Source organism: Anarhichas minor, unplaced genomic scaffold, assembly GCF_050575085.1.
Source record: "Anarhichas minor isolate MPS153535 unplaced genomic scaffold, ASM5057508v1 ptg000025l, whole genome shotgun sequence".
In the NCBI taxonomy this organism is placed as follows: Eukaryota; Metazoa; Chordata; class Actinopteri; order Perciformes; family Anarhichadidae; genus Anarhichas; species Anarhichas minor.
The window spans coordinates 10,100,710-10,118,062 of NW_027466471.1; the positions used below are offsets into that span (position 1 = coordinate 10,100,710).

General features: G+C 41.4%; 1 protein-coding gene across 1 annotated transcript in view; it reads right to left on the reverse strand.

Moving 5' to 3' along the window:
• LOC142957592 (netrin receptor UNC5C-like) overlaps positions 1-17,353 on the reverse strand; it is a 174,477-nt gene that overhangs the window by 81,226 nt on the left and 75,898 nt on the right. The window contains exon 2 of the mRNA XM_076099516.1: positions 3,095-3,331. Within this exon, the coding sequence (XP_075955631.1) occupies positions 3,095-3,331 (237 nt within the window). The remainder of the gene's footprint in view (positions 1-3,094; positions 3,332-17,353) is intronic.

Consider the following 17,353-nt stretch of genomic DNA (forward strand, 5'->3'; position numbering starts at 1 on the left):
AAACTTTGGTCATTGCAAATTCAATGTAAAAAGAAAAGAGAAAGCATGGACACATTTGAATAATTAAAGAGCAAAGAGACATTTTCCTGGAAAATCTCAACAGCTCTTGATATTGCACAATGTCCCCAGTTCATCTGTTTATTCATTTCATATTCATGTAAATATCTGTATGGATGATGCTGTGTTATAGATATATGTTTCCTGGAGCAGTACAAAGTAGCATGCAGCCAATCATTTTTTAAATTTAAATAAAAAACATTGTGATGGCTTCGCAAAATGTAATTCGAGCATAAATTATAACATATTTAAAGAAGTTGAAAACTTTAAAACCTTAGCCATGTTTAACCAGGCCTGAGTGTTAGTAAAATGATCAAACTTAAGACACAAAATGTGGTATATTTGGTTAATGTGGCTGCAAGACATTGAAATGTAAGTGAAGAATAAATTGGAATTGATGTTGTTCAAAATACACAGATGTTTTGTTAGCTGGCTAAGTGATCCTGCTCCTTAAAAGACCTCACTATGTCCATCACATACAGTACGAGAGCCTGAATCCACCGGTCATTAATTGAACAGAATTTCCTTCCTGCAACGCATTGTCTGGAATCCAGACGCTAGCAAATGAACGGCTGTTGGGAGACTAATAAATGACTTGCAGCTGCGTGTGATGTCAGTAATGAACATTGAGAGATGGGTGGAAAAACAACGAGAGAGGGATGACGATGATTGATACTTATTGTAGATACAAATACATCATCTCTCACATTTTACTTAAAGAGAACCCCGAAAGGCTGTGGAAGAAAGACGTTCATCCCACTTTGTCATGTCCATAATATAAATATAATGTACAGGTGTCACCTAGAAGAGACATAAACATTGGGTTTTATTTTTATCTGAAATGCAGAACCTGAGGCAGAAAGGAAAAACAAATTTCAAGGGGGGGGGGGGGGGTAACCCAATCAGAAATCAGGAGACAAAGCACTCTTTTGCTCTGCTGTGCTCCATGTCAGGGAAGTTAGATCCACTATAGCAAACCAGCCCAGTCTAAGTTTCTTCCAATAGCTTTGTTTTGGTTGATTAGTGATGTGATGGAGTAAAAAAAGGCACGCCACCAAAACGTCACATTTCAACTTCACAGACAGCAGAGCAAACGAGCGCTTTGTCTCCTGATTTCTGAAGTGTTGAAAAAGTCAAGGCGTGCAGATTTCTCACTCGGTGATGCAAGAGACATCTGTGAAGTTGCAGTGAATCATTCTGTGGTTTTGGACTCAAAAAAAAATGGACTCAAGTAAATAAAAACATATATATACATGCCCAAATATTGGTAAGCAGCTGTCATTGTTTCCATGTAAATATCAATCTACACATAGTGAATTTTTATTCTGTGACTTCACATTCAGAAGTGTGTGAGAATTTAAACATACAAGTTCAGATTTTTGTTCTAAAAGTTCTCACATCGTATTCTGCAACATATTTACATTCATATCTATATTTCTGCCTGCTGTTTCACTTCCTGGAAGTTTTGTTACATTTATTCTCATCTTCCTTGACTATTCATGTGTGACAGCCGAACCAGGGGGAACATCAAACTGTGCTGCTCAGTTGTTTCTCTCTCTATCTTGGGTTCAGAACTGTAGCAGACCCACTCAGCAAATCAGGACTCCAAAGAACACACACACACACACAGATACTGTATGTACACACAGCAGAATGTCTGGCTCCAGGGTCTGCTTTGTAATACAGGGGGAGATCTTCGGTGGGCAAGTTGTTGTGTCACCATGGGTTGAGACGGAAGCAACAGTTCTGCTTCCTCTCAACTGTGGCGCAATATTCACACAAACAAATATCACAGAGTGCATTTTGTTCACTTTAAAGAAAAGAAAAACCGACATGCTGACTTGTGCTACTGTGCCCCGCTGTGTAGTTCCTTCAGCAGACTCTATATACTCTCAAACTGTTTTTAGCCTCTGTTTAATCACTAACTCTGGGGACTCAGGCTCATTGACAAGCAGGTGGACACCCATAAGCTGAGCTCATGTCAACCTCAAGTCTTAGAAACCAGGTTGTGTCGGACTTTGTCATCCTGCCAAAGCAACAGCATGATTCTTCATTAACTAGCCAGCGGAATAATACAGTGTGCCGTCAAGTGACAAGTGCTGAACTGGCTGCAGTCCAGTACATGACTGTGGATCCTATTAAACTGTCCTGTGAACATCGCAGTACAGCCATGGCGATGCTACAGCAGTGTACACACGTCTGACATGTGACCTAGCTTTCAGCACGAACAGTAAACATCGTAATAATAGGTTTAACCTGTTTGCTTACAGTGCACCAGTGTTGGCCACATTTTCTGGATGTGTGACAATTTGATGTCACACAGAGCCCAATCTCATCATTGTTAGGCCCATCAAAAGAGACGCAGGCTAAGAGGTCAACTTAAATTCAGAGGGGGGGAAATTACTTCATTTTAATTTACACCTGTGCACCTTAGATTTGTAACAATACCTTTTTTAATTTTCTACTCACCGGGACACCAGCGTCTGACACCGACGCACAAGGCACCCTCTAGCATCTTTGTGAATCTTTAAAGTAACTGCAATGTAAACCCATTATGAAACAGAAAATGCTCTGGAAGTGTAATGGACGTCGTATAAAGACCGGAAAAAAAAGCCACACAAGGTGGGAAGGGAGGCAGATGGGTGAAACATACACAGGACTTTCAGGAAACAGTTTTTTGGATTGAAAGGACAATGTTAACCACGCGCTTACTGCGACCGAGCGCGTCAGAGAGTAACGGCAAGGAGTCTGACAGTATGCGACGAGTTGGAATGAGCACGTGTTGCAGCGTATAAATAGTAAGAGTAAAAGTAATCCCCGTGCATTCGTGCAAATTAACTCTTTTCAACAGTATTTTTTTTTGGGGGGGGGGGGGGGTCAAACAGTGCTCCTGTGTGTGAACTGGCATGCAGTTACACTTAACTTGTCAGTGTTTATTTTATTGTGCCACCAATGTTGTCTGTCAAAAATGTCCATTTTCTATGGCAATCTCTGATTAGAAATCCTTATACGTTTGTGTGTACGTGACTTCACTCACCTGAGTTTTCGTCCACCCTCTCCTCCACAGTGTGGTCCTTCTGATGGACCCACTCACTGTTGCACTTGAAGTAAATCTGCGTGGCAGGCGTCGCTTTGCAGTAGAGATTGACAGGTTTATTCTTGACAATGTAGCCTTCGTCGGGTTCAAATAGGAAGTGAGGTAAGGGCTCCGGAGGGTCGGAGGGGAAGGTTTCCGGGAGTTCGCTGAGACTCAGGAAATCATCATCATCTCTCACTGCGGGAAGAGGAAAAGAGAAAGGTGAGAATTGTCACCTGTCACTGTTCTGTATTTTCACAGATATTTAGCAACTTTCAACAGGGAATGAAGTTGGTTGAGGGAAATAAAATGCAGTTTTGTGATTCACAGCAGCGAGCAGCATTGTCCGCTGAACTCAGTGTGTACAGGACAATGCCGTACTCATTTGATCACTAACAATCGCCATGTCTCAAGCCGGTGACCTGGACAGAGTACAATTTTCTTCTACTGAGCCATAAAATGCAAAATTAAACAGCACCTAACTGCCGTGTCCATATGTGGAAACCTTCTGGCCATCATGATTTTCACTCGCAGAGAAGGGCGTTATGGGTAACCTCAGGTCGCAGAGGCTCACAGAGGAGCCAAGGCGCACACATCCCGTAGCTGAGTCTTGCTAAGATGAGTTGCTATTGATCAATAGTGCTAATTTACAGGTGAAAGCTCGCAAACAATTGACCATGACATACACATTTGAACCATTTACTTAGCGATTGAATCCACTAATTGCTGCGATTCCATTCAAATGAGTTTGTTTTGCAGAGAAAGTTTTTAATGCTGGTTAACAATCGGAAACCGACCGAGTGCTCATTCGACCAACACAAGAACTTTATCCTCCTCCAACCTGCTTTCTCTCCTCCGCTGTCCTTTCAGTATGTCCAAACTCGACGCCCACCCGTGGCCTCAATCAAAGGGACACCAAGGAGGATTTGTTGCCAGGTTGCCAAGGTCACCAAAACACAGAGGATTACAAGAGCAGGTGGGAGGGACAGGAAAGGGGCCTTTCTTTCTTTCCCTCCGATAGACACGCATGTATACAAACACAATGCACATATATTAACAGTTCATGCACACACACACACACACACACACACACACACACAATTTCTCCCAACTTGTGATTTCCCTCTCCATCATCATCCAGTTTCACTAGGACCGTCTGGATCTTCTTATATGTGTGTATGTGCTTCTGTGTGATTGCCTCACCTGGAGAGCTGTGACTCATGCAAAAATAATGTAACACATAGAATGTTTTTGACACAGCTTCAAGGTTTTTCATCCCTAATGTGTCATCGCTACAGTCACACATAAACACTCTTACTAACCCAAACCCCGAATATTAAAAAAACAGCAACATATAATTGTGCATTTATAAGCCTGTGGACATACACACAAACGCATTCCTGTACCCTAACTGTGTGTGTCGCCCTTATCTTGGAGAATAGTGCTGTGGGCTACAAGCTAAAAGCAGCTTAGGTAAAACAACAAGACACAAACAGGGGGGAAATGAGTAGGCAGCATCCCCACTTTGATGTCATGAAGCTGACATTTTCTCTCGTAGTTTTGCAATTAAATCTCTGAGAGTATGGAAATTGGTAGACATTTCCACAGCATGATTTCATTAACTGGTACATTTTCTCCCACTCTTGGTTATTTATCCATGTGTCATATTCACCCATTTCTCCGTCAGTCTCTTTTTTACTTGCTGCACTGCCTTCATCTTTTTTTCTATTGCTATTTCTTGTTGCTTTATGTCTCTCCAGCACTTTACACCCTCCTACCCCTCCCTCCCGCTTTTCACTTTCACTGCGCCCCCAACACCCGTTCTCACCCTCATCTGTCATTCAGAGAGCTGGGGGTGGGGGTGGGGGTGGGTGGGGTTCATTGCTCTGAAGCGACAGCTATAAAATATTGATTGGCACAAGAAACATGATAGCCAGAGAAAAGGGCGGGTGGGGAGAAAAAGGGGAGCGATGGAGAGAAATTTTCCCATGAACAAAAAGCTTTGTCTCAGAAATGCAAACTATTTTCCATCCATGCCTATCCAAGTCTCTACTCTCCCAACTTCTGTTCGCCTTCCTCCGTCCTCCTAAACCTTCTCCCTTCCTCTTGCGTTTCCTCCTCTTTACCCCCACTGCTCTCTTCTGATCTCCTGACAGAGTGAATTACTGATCCTAACAGCCCACCTCATAAAGGCCTTGCCTGAATGCTGTCATCAGTAATGGATGGTTGTAGCATGAACAATGTCCAGGTTTCGATTTACGCCATGTAGTAAATATGCACTGGGGGCGAAAAAACACATTTATTCCCTCGCTCGCGCCGGTGGGCCTGCCCACTTCAGACAAACCCAACCAATAAATGTCTGTATATCTGCTAAGAGTGATGTCATCAGAAGTGGCCAATCATGTTCAAGTGTCAGTGTCAATATAAGCTGATCTATCAAGGATCGAGAGATTGATGGATAAATGACAGAGGTGACGAAAGAAGAGAGGTAGATGTGGGAGGAAAAATAAAATGAAATTGGATTCTATCATTAACATTAATGGACATGATCGGAAGAGACGACTTCTGTGAAACCAACAAGGAAGAGTAGTCCACTCATCTGCGTATATTTGGTTATGGTGGGAACATGTCTGTGTTGGTGAAATGTCTCCACGAATGTTCTTAACTATCTCAAACAGTCTTGTCGCAGTGTTACCGGTAGGGTCAGTGCAGAGTTGCCAGGTTTGTATTTTTGCTGTGCTACTTTGATGGAGAGTGAAAGAGTGAGATATGGGGGATAGTACCAAACTTTAAAGAAAAACCTCCGCCCTTGATGCCCCTGAACAACAATGCTGATACCTAACACTGTACCATCTCTTGAAACAACAAGTATTTTCAAGACTCTGAGGCTGAGAAATTCAGAGGTATGCAAGCGTGTCTGTGTCCTAAAGCCAGCCAAACGCAACCATATAGGGTCAAAATGCCTCGTGGGTAAGAGTGTGGGTTTGTGTGTCTGTGTAAGTTTAGGGTTTTTGTGTTCTCAGTAAGTGGTCTACGATGTGTATCAGTGCGGTAGCCGTGGAAATCATGAGATCATGCTTCTAACCTTCTTATCAGTTAGTTACAATCTGCAGCAGCTGCGAAAACATACAGTACATGCCAACAGAGAAACAGGCATTCACACACACACACACACACACATACGGTAAATAGACTAAAAATGCTAAAAATATTACCCTTTCACCCCTTATCTTCTCCTGCAACCACTATCAACAACACACACACACACACACACACAAACAAACAACGAAGAAAACAAAGCTGGAATGATCCCTATATATCTCAGACACTTGTGCTGACAAATTACTACACAAGTCACACAATAGACGCATGCAAATTAAACACAAAAGGGCAAAAACATGTACGCACAATGGAACAAAAAGAAGAAAAAAACAAAACACATGGGCTCACATATTTTTTCCTTTTTCTTGCTATCTCTCTTCCTCTCAGAGTCTCTCAGAGATCCTTTCTGTCTCGCAAACACACACACTCATTGTTTCACAAACACAGGGAAATACCAATACCCATTTCTTGGTGCTCAGATTACCCAGAACTCCTGCCCACATAATGTCTTCCCACATTATCCCCCGGAATACAAACGCACATTTACTCTTTATTATAAACACATTCAATTGAATAGACCTTTTCGATTCTTGAAAAGGTTTATGGAGTTTAGGGCCATTGAGGGAGAGGTGGAAAAGAGCGATGGATAATGGGACAGCAGGGAGCTAGTGTATCATCGCTGTGGAATTAGATATATGATGACGTCTATTTCCCAAAAACACACACTCAGAGACAAACACACACACGCGCACACAGAAAAAGATGCAAGCAACACAAGAGCATGTCTTCATCCAAGCATGCACTTCAGCATGACACACAAGCATGCAACACACATAGTAGGATCACACATACTAGTGTTGCTGATCAGATTATTCCATTTCTAATGGATACCATGAACTGCCTGCTTTGTTCTGTCTGTCTGTCTGTCTCTATCTCTCTCTCTCTCTCTCTCTCTCTCTCTCTCTCCAGCTCTTTCATAATTCACTGATATTATTGCTTTAAGAAAACAACAAATAGATTTTATATTTCTTTCTTTTGAAACCTTTTTTTGTTTTTCTAACACACCATTAGGGATTCAGTGCTCAAGCATCTACTCTTCCACAATTCAATAATTCATGCTTTGAAACAATAGCTATATGTGCTTGTGGGTAAGGTTTTGTTTACCCAGCTTTGCCTCAAGATATACCTGTGAGTTAGACCTTTTCTATTTATGAAGGCTTTTAGAATATTATTGTTAGCAGTGTGTTGGGTGCTACTGTACCTCTAGGAATGTCTTTGTTGGAAAGAGCAGTTATTGAGATGAGCCTTTTCAATCTGAATAATAATGGCCTTTTTTTCAAGTCTTTGCTGGTAATTCTTTCAGCGGCACATGTCACTGTATTTTTGCAAAGCATGTTTTACTCAAGGAGTTTTTTTTCTGTGTTGCGAGCACAAAAGAACAAATCAAATCACTCATTGCAATGATTTCCAGCCTGTTATGTCAAGGTTTGGGAACTGTTTACAGCACCAATGAACTCAAAACATAAGGACAAAAAAAAAAAGAAAAGAAACACACTTCCCGGTAATCAAACACTTTTAACCTTCCAATCTTTTGTTGTCTTTCCTCTCCTTCATGTATCTCCGTTTTTCTTTTCTTTTTTTCAGATGATAGGTGGTTCAGATGACGGCGATAAAGCAAGGACCAGTAAAGTTATGCAGGCCTGTGGGGGGGTGTGGTCATTTCTCTGAGTCAATCTGTTTATAAAGAAGACATCAAGTTGAACCACTTGACATGGCATGCCAGGGAATGATTCACCCTCATCCTGGAGAGTCATGTCCTTTATGAAACAAGACACCAGGCCACCACGCATCATCTGCATCCATTGGAAACTTAACCAGGCGCTTATCCTTAATCGACACTTTGATAAAAGCCACATTATTCAGGACACGAGCAGACATGCAAATTGAGAGAACTTAATTGCTCCATTACCGTTGCCCAAAGGGATCATTGCACTTGCATATATTAGTAGTAATAGTTAAAGTAGTAGTAGTAATAGTAGTAGTAGTAGTTTTTGTTGTTGTTGTATAAACTTCTAAATCATATCTTTAGGGCTGTCCTTGACTTACGATTTAGTCCACTAATCGATTTGTTGATTTAATCAACTGATCTGTAAAACTCTGTTTCTCCACGAATAATTAAACAAAAACACAATTCTACATATTGTGTTTACCAGAGAAGTTTCTTGGAAATGCGTCATTCAGCATGAAAAAAGCATAATAATATGACTGATCGACTACAGAAATCTCAGTAGACTAAGACCAAAACGAACAATTAGTCTCCTAATCGACAGAGTGGGGGCAGCCCTACATGTCTTTATAAAGATTATCATGGTCAGTTTTTGTTAGGAGTTATTGATTAATCTCTAAGGTAATTTCTGATCCTGTAGTTGTGGGTGATGTTGTGTTGAACTGCATTACATTGCATAGTTTCTCATATTTGGTTGTCATTTTGTTGTTGTTTTATAGCTTGAGCTTAATACAAATGAACATCTGCAATATTTCACATGGGAGAGGAGGTCCTAAAAGACTGTGTGGCTAACCACGATGACAGAAATAACCCTGGGAAGATATAATATAGCACAGCACACTCCTTGTCATAGCCAATTATATATCCACCAGGCTTTCAGGGCGATAGTATGCAATTCATCATAGTCGAGAGTACTTGAAAACTAGCTAGAGTATCTCAATGTGGGAGCAGACCGTGACAGCTGGTTGGCGTCCTCTGACTTCATTGTGTGTGACATGTAAGGCCCCGGCTAAAGCCTGGAACTAGATTTACGACCCTGCCGGTAGAGGGGTGACTCTGTCAGGCCACAGCTGGTCTTAGTTAAGAAAGAGGCAAAGAGAGGAATACATCTGGGGTATTCTGGGTTCATAGTGGTTATGACGCATACCGTACACTGCAATCAAGTCTATACAGTGTGAAGAATTCCTCATGATACATAGCCTCCTTAGTGAGAGCGAGGTTTGCTTATAAGGAATAGGGAAAATGGTAAAAGAAAAAAACGAATATCATGAAACAGAAAGAGCGTGAAAGAGAGAAGTTAAAAAATGGTTTGTGATATATATAATAATATAATATACTCCGTCCTTAGGTCCTTTATTACTCCTGAAGTCAGATATTTATTTGATTTTGTTTCCATCTACAATAGCTTTCACATAAAGCAACAAATAGCATCACAAATAGAGTTTTCATATTCAACATTTTTTACGTGTTAGAGAGGCATCACTGCTTGTTGAAATGTATTCATATTACATTAGAGCCAAACACACACCAACAGACACACACATTTGGCTCCAGCCACTTACAGTATATGAATACAAAACCCTCTGACACACACAAACACGCACACACACGCACACACACACACACACACACACACACAAGTGGTGGCTCTGACATGCATATTTTATTTATTCCCAAATTATAATTCTGTAAGCGGCATTGCCTCCAGTTATCAGGTCAGAGCACAGCCAACGTGCATATTAGTGTGTGTGTGTGTGTGTGTGTGTGTGAGAGAGAAAGGAGGGCTATCAATGTGCATGCATTTATTAAATAGGAATACTGTAAGCCTTTGCAATAGTATACGTTGATGGATTTGTGTGTGCATGTGCATTTATGTAAGATGCTGGTGTGCATCTTATTGCCTTCATCGTAAACTCCATTTAAGCCTACTAATTATTTGCCACAAATGTCAGACAACAAGCAAACACATCAATGAGGTTAGGAGTTTCTGCAACACTCCAATGAACTGAAAAAACAAGAAAAGAGATTTATGTTAAAAGCCGATTTAGCTAATCAGAAGGATCTAAATCTCTTTGTATCATGAGTTCTAGAAGCTCCGGATGAAATGGGAGTTATCAAACAATAAACGGGATGAATGAATAAAAAGATGTATTACCAAGGGAAAAAAACAACTATCCTCTACTGCACTTGACTCGAGGCATAAACAGCATCTCAGGCGCTGCTTGCTTGAGAGTCAGATTGAAACTAGCACACTCACAGTTGGACATACATTACACGTATAATGCAATTGGGCACAGTCATTTTAAGGACATGCACAGCACAGGAGCAGCTGATGAGTGGGTGTTTGCAGGTAGGCAGTGTGAGAGCACTCGGTTGCTATTTTTCATGCCTGTCTCTGCCAAGCATTACGTGCACACGCAGACACACACTTCACAGGACTGTATGTGCATTTACGGTCGTCCTGAATGACAACTGCTGCATCTATTGTTAGTTCCTCCATTATTGTACAAGCTTCGCTTTCTTCCTCTACCATTGTCTTTCCTCTTCCGCTGTCTCTCTTTTCTCTTTGTCTTACTCTCTCCCCTCAAGCATGTTTCCTTGCTTCAAGCATCTTTCTGCATGTGATCTTTTCAGCTCCACACGATTTTTGGAAAGCAGCTTCCTAAACTCAGAGGGAGAGAAAGGCAGCGTAAGAGGGTGTACAGTATACTGGTCCATACGGACAACTGGGCTGCAGGTACGCCTCGTTTGTCCTGAAATGACTGTTAAGCCAGCACTTATCTCCAGTTTCTGTTCAGCTTAGATGTACTGATACACCTCACTGGACAGCACATGATGGTCCAAAGCGAGGGTTAATATCTGATTCCTCTCTTTCAAGGTTGAGCACCAAGCGATGAGGCTTTGGTTACAGTTTTTCTTTGTGTCTTACATGCGACTCGCTACGTGGGTGGAACCCAAAACGTCAATCTTGGCGATGCCAGCTGAGGACCAATCTGTTTCGGTCCTCGGCTATGTTGTGGGTTTTAATTCCACCTCAGCCTTCTGAACTAGGTCGCTGGTGTGGGAACCAGGAATGGCCATTTAGGTCAAGTCTCTTCCCTCAACCTCCGTTCAGTCACGCCAGGTAAAAAACAAGACAACACTCAACTAAAGTAAAGAAGAAATTTGTCATCAAGCCCCAACAAATTAACAATACTTATTAGTTTCTTTTACCAAACTTTAAGGATTGCAATTTGCAAATCATCCCAAGTGTAATGCGCAAAAATGTTTCATCACAGGGTCTGTCTGAAACTGAATAATGCGGTAATATTGCATAATAAAGAAATGCATTCAGGTAGGTGAGAAACAGATGAGCAAACAAGGAGAAAACCACATGTACAGTCAGGGGGAAATAATGATAGTCATTTAAACTCATTTTCACAATCATGAAAAGCAGTTATCTGTAATGCCCAAGTCTCACTTTGTATTACACACACCCCACATATCCACATGCAGATGGAATATCTCATTCATATGCATAGTCTTATGTAAGCTTGTGGGGGTACAAACTTGTGCGCGTTGCTGTGTAATGTTATCTTCCAGATGGATTTTGTCTCCCTTACCCGAGGCCTGGGGGAAATGCAAGGCTTCGCTTTCATTCATGTAGTACTATCACAGCTCAGCATCGCTATTAATACAAGCAGCAAGCGCAGGGCAGCGCATTAGAATATCAAAACATTGGCCGAGGAAGGACTTCTATTTTCAGGGAGATAGGATAATGTTTCTCTGGGTGGCTGACGACTGATAGTTGGTTGTGTGCAGATCCGTGCTCTCCACGTCTCGTTAACCGCCTGGCTCTCTCTCTCTCTGTGTGTTCATCGTGTGCGTCTGCATTTTTTTACATCCTTCTCTCTTCGGCCACTTCCCCAGGGGTGCATTTCACAGCGACCCCTACCCACCCAGCCACTCTTGTGCAAGACTACATCTCCTCTTCCTGATGGTGCTCGTCATTTTGTTTCTTCTTCTGCTGCTCTTCTGTGTTTCCATCCTTCCTTTCTCCTATCACCTATCTCCTCATCCCTATTGCTTCTTTTTGCTCCCCCTGTTTCCTTCTGAAGGAAATCAAACACCATGCTGAGCCCAGTTTATTAGATTATCTATTTGGTGAGAAAAAAGAGGTACACACACACAAGCATACAATAAAATAATAAAGATGGCCCTCAACTCAAATGATAAAGGACAGCTTACAGGCTTATTTCATTTGAAGATTTTCCCATATTTTGGCTATTTCATTCAGAGCTGAAGATAAAATTGGATCAGGCATTTCACTGCTTATGCCTTCTCCATCTGGAGGCTCACTGTCTCTCTCTTGCCTTCTTATCCCTCCTCTCTACCGTCTCTCCTTAACACCCTCATGCTTTCCGACCGCACGACTCCGTTTCTTTCCCTCGCCTAGCCAAGCTCTCCTTCTTCCCTGCTGTCTTCCTTTCCTCTTCTCACTCTTGTTTCTCTCTGGCACCTTTCCACACTTCCCACTCTCATCTTCTATCCCCATTTCTCGCCTCCCCATCTTTACTCCTAGCCCGACACTTCGCCTCCCTGCTTTGCTCTTTTGCATCTTTTCACTCACTGTACCCCTCCAACCGCCTTCTTCTTTCAGCCTTCCTCTCTCCTCCCTCCTTTACGTCTTCATCCCAAACTCTTCTCTTTTTTCCACCGTCTCACTTGCTCTCTATATCCCCCCTCCCCCCTCAGGTCACTATAAATAGAGCCTCAAGGGGGTTTCATAATGGACTTCTGCCACTGACCTTATTACAGACACATTACTGACCATACTTCTCTGCCTTCTCTCTCTCATGCATACTCACAGACAGTACACAATTGTTACTCCAATCCCTCCTTTAGCTCAATAATGCACATGCCCCCTTTACTCAAAACTATGGCTCTTGATGGTAAATCTATTTTTACCTAACGCCCCCATTCCATCTTTTTTGTTTCGTTCCCCTACTCTTCACCACAGCCTCTCCCTTTGCCATTTGTTTTCACAATTGTATGTGGATCCCACATGTTGTCACAATTAATTTCCTCTTTATCTTAACAAGATTTAGTATTTGTTGGTGTATTATTTATCTTCACCAAGGTTTTTCTTTGCACCATGAACAACCGAAAGAAAGAATCTTAATTTGTTCTTGAGCTGACATAAAAACACATCATTAGTGTTGCATTCTTCCTTGAAACTAGCGGCTTTGGTTGCAAGCTAATGAGCTAGCTCACAGCTAGTGTAACATATTGGGTTTGATGATGAATGCCAGCAGAGCCAGCATGCCATTTTGGAGCCTAGGGTGCCAGCTTGGGGAATTTTGGTGTGCCATGGTGTGAGGCAGATGAGGAAGAAAACACAGAAGTCCAAAATGTCAAGTTACTCCTTTGACACCATCCCTGTTGTTTTGGCCCTCTTTCAGCCTGATCCTCTGCTTCCAGAGTCCTAATTAACTTTTATCTTGGGTCTGCTACCCTTACAAGTAATACTCTCTAAAAAGAGCTGTGCTCAAGCTTGTGGGAACTAGAGCAGTGGTTACTGAGCAGGGATGCAACGATCTCAAGAGTGACGCTGTGTGTCAGAGAGAGAGAGAGAGAGAGAGATAGAGAGAGAGAGAGAGATAGAGAGAGAGAGAGAGAGAGAGGTTTCATCTGCCTCTGGGGCAAAAATACATTCTAAACCCATAAGAAACTGACTCACAAAAAAACCTAAGAGAATATTTTGAGTAATTCAATTATAAATTGATTTACACTGATAACATTGACATTTCCCTTTTCTCATTTCATCTTACACAAATGTGCCCGACGTCTGTGAAGTAGAAGAGGCCAACAGGTTATGTCTTGCCAGCTGTAGTTAACTTTGAATGTGTTGAATGTGAATCTGGATGGTTAGTCAAACAGATCGTAAAGAGTTTGTTTTTTTAAACCCTCCTTTGGAGAGGTGATGCAAATTTGGAGAAAATCTGTGAATGAAAAGCAAGATACCACAACATTTTGATGCAGAAACTATTGTTATTGGCCAAATAAATTGACTTTGACAAGACTAAAATTGCCTTTTTACAATGATTCATTTTAAACTTGTATTATTTTATATTTTATAAATCTTTTTCACAATTGAAACTACGTGAGTAAGATCAATATGGTACAAGACATTTCACTGGTACTGGATACACATACACTTCATATATGATTCATCACATGAGCTGTGTTAACAGCATATTTGCTATTCATAGCAAGCACTTTTGCAAGAACATTAAAAAATAATTTCTAACATATAGTTACGACTCAGATGGTTTAAACATTAATCAAAACATGACCTCTCCATGTTCTTGGTGCTATAAACAGTACTTGTGAACACAAAAATAGTTCCTGGTTCAGCAGCGGGTAAGTACAGTAAGCGGAAGTGTCCTAGTTGTTCACTCGCACTTAAATTAAACACAGCCTCTAGTTCATGGTGGGCTCCTCCGAAGAAATACATGGAGTCATGTTGGTGCGGGTCAGCACGCTATAGGAGTGCCTGCTCTGTTGTGTCATTGGTTTGTTGACTGGTGGTTGATCGCTAACCATTTTGACATGTGGCCCAGATGCAACCCATTGATGCTGGTGAGAGCACAAACAATGGTGAGGCTGGAAGGCACGGGTATATACAGTTCAAAGCTGTGGGAGACTTCACAAGCTTAAATGGCAGCCGCCGGTGAGACTACAAAATGTTTTTAAAGGAGCAAGAGGAATAATGAGTAACTTCTGCCAGTAAAGTCTCTCCACCTTGAGGAGAGATCTTGACTTATTCTGAAATATTTCCCTTTTTATCTTTCTTCAGCACTTGGGGAGGCAGAGCGGTGTCATGAGTGTCTGTGGTTGTGTGGGTGTGTGGGGTGGGGGGGCATCCTTAAAAAGGAGAAGAGTGGAAACCCTGTGGATCCTTGTGTTCACACTCTTCAGTAAATGCTGCTCTATGGCTGATGCTTTCTGCGATTTCTTTTTGGACCTGGACAGATCAAAAGATAACACTTCTGTGGTAAAAAAAAAAGTTTAACTCAATTATTTTAGGGAAACCAAAAAGTCCTAGCTGTGAGCTTGAAATATTAATGAAAAAGAATGTCACAGTGTTATTAAAACAGCAAAGGGAGGAACATTGAAGTCGTTCAGAACAAGTTATTTTTAACTTTTTTTAACCTTGATATAGTTAAGAAGCAGTTATATGAGACCTGTGGTATTTGGTAAAAACACTCCCACCACGCCAAAAGTCATTCCACCACAAAACAAACGATTACTTCCAGGTTTTACCATACGAGACAGCATCATCACAGTCAAATCAAAAGGCCATGACTTCAGGTAGTGAAAAGGCTAATGTTCAGGGTTGTTAGTACATCACTTAACATTAAGTTAACTACTGTGGTGGAAACATGGCTAGAGGTTGTGAGTTCAATCTTAGGTGATTCAATTTTAAGGATTCATTTCCATGATTCATTTCCATTTGGGCTATTCTGAAACGCAGTATAATTATATTTAACACAGTCACTCTGCGGTTAATTATGTATTTACAAATCCCATATTAGCTGGTCAGAAAATTGATCGCATCCAAGTAGGAAGTTCAGATTGAGTTCATATGGAAAGGAGTTAACTGTATGCATCATTAACTTTTACTTGACTAGATTGGGGACCAGATTCTTCACAGCCCGGTCATCGTGCTGAGGGACGCTCTGCATTAGCAACACATGGTCGTATATAAACAAGAAGGTTAAGGGTTCAAATGTGGAAACAGTGAAGTGGATTTCATTTCTTGAACTTGTCCTCTGGCTCTATTCTATTCTGGAAAAGGAGTAAATATAAGTTGAGTTTATTTTATAAGCTTCTGAATATTCTGCTGTCATACCTTACACAATCACATGAAGACAACAAGCTCAAGTTCAAATATAGAATTGCTAAGTGCACTGCTTGCTGCACCAGTGCATTCTGCTGGCCTTCACACTAACATTAAGAGCATACATATACTGTAGAAAGCCCTCACAGAGTAAAGAGATGCCAGGACATGGCCACACGGCTGAGCAAGCCAAAAGGTTAGAAGTTCAAATCCTCAAGGGGACGAGTGACTGAGTCACTCTGTTTTGAATGTATGGATATGTTGATAGGCTGCAAGCTGAAGCCGCCTCGGGGCTACCAGTGCTGCATGACTGGATCTTTTCAGTGAGGCCCCACATAACAGGTTAGTTAGTTAACTAGGGTCACAAGGTCAAAGGTGATGAGGCTTTTAAGTGTGTGTGTGTGTGTGTAGGTGAGCTATGTTAAGTCTGCAAGTGTATGCTCTGTGTGCGCATGTGTGTGTGAGTGAGCCATAAAGAAAATGAGCTGTATGATGAAAGAGCCTGTGTGCAGGTGGACGCTGAGGTCACAAGTTGAAATGTTTGGGGGGGAGGGGCTACCAGAGAAGATTCACTGCATGACTGAATCTGTTTGCAGTAGGTTGCCCTGTCAGAGCTGATGAATGGGTTTTAAGTGATGCAGGCTTGTAAGCTCAGAGGTAATGGACTACAGCTGAGTGAGCCAATACTGTTGTCTTCAGAGTGCTGGCATGTGGAAATGATATGCTTGTATACGTTCTGACCAATATTAATTAATCCACCAAACGTCCTATGTGTTGAAATGTTATGAACTTCTGTTATGAAGTCAAATAATAGGCGCATTCAAAAGTGCAGAGTTTCACTCAACCGTTTTAAACAGTTACAGGTTAATTGCAGGTTAGTATATTCCATGTTTTAATGTTACAGGGACTCGCAACACAGTTGGAAAGGGCAAGTCATCATTTTCTGTTAAAAGTGTGTGCTTTTGTATAGACTATACAGAACACAAAGCACTATTTGTTAGTACACTTCACAACAGATATGTGGCTGAAAATGTACAGTGAAGGAATGGAATATTTCACATGCTAGGGACAAAAATAGATGCAGGGAGAAGGCATGGAGAGACATAAGTGCTCGATGTATATAGCCTGGTTTCTATCCACATGTAGTACAAATTAATTTCAACTCATTTTGCAGAAAATCTGCAAAAGAAAATGCAAACGAATGCAAGTTTCCATCGACCACTCTGTGCATATCATACAAGGAAAAAAAGTTGGTCAGATGTCAAACGGTGGAAAACAATCATGAAAACACAATCATGCTTTAATCAATCATTTTTTTGCAATATTTAGATTTCTTTTTAATTTTTAGCATTTCCATATACAGCTATTTTTATGCACAAATGAAGCATGTACATACAACAGCTGGATGTATAAGCACCTTATGGCACTGCTGTCATGTTACATGGTGGCA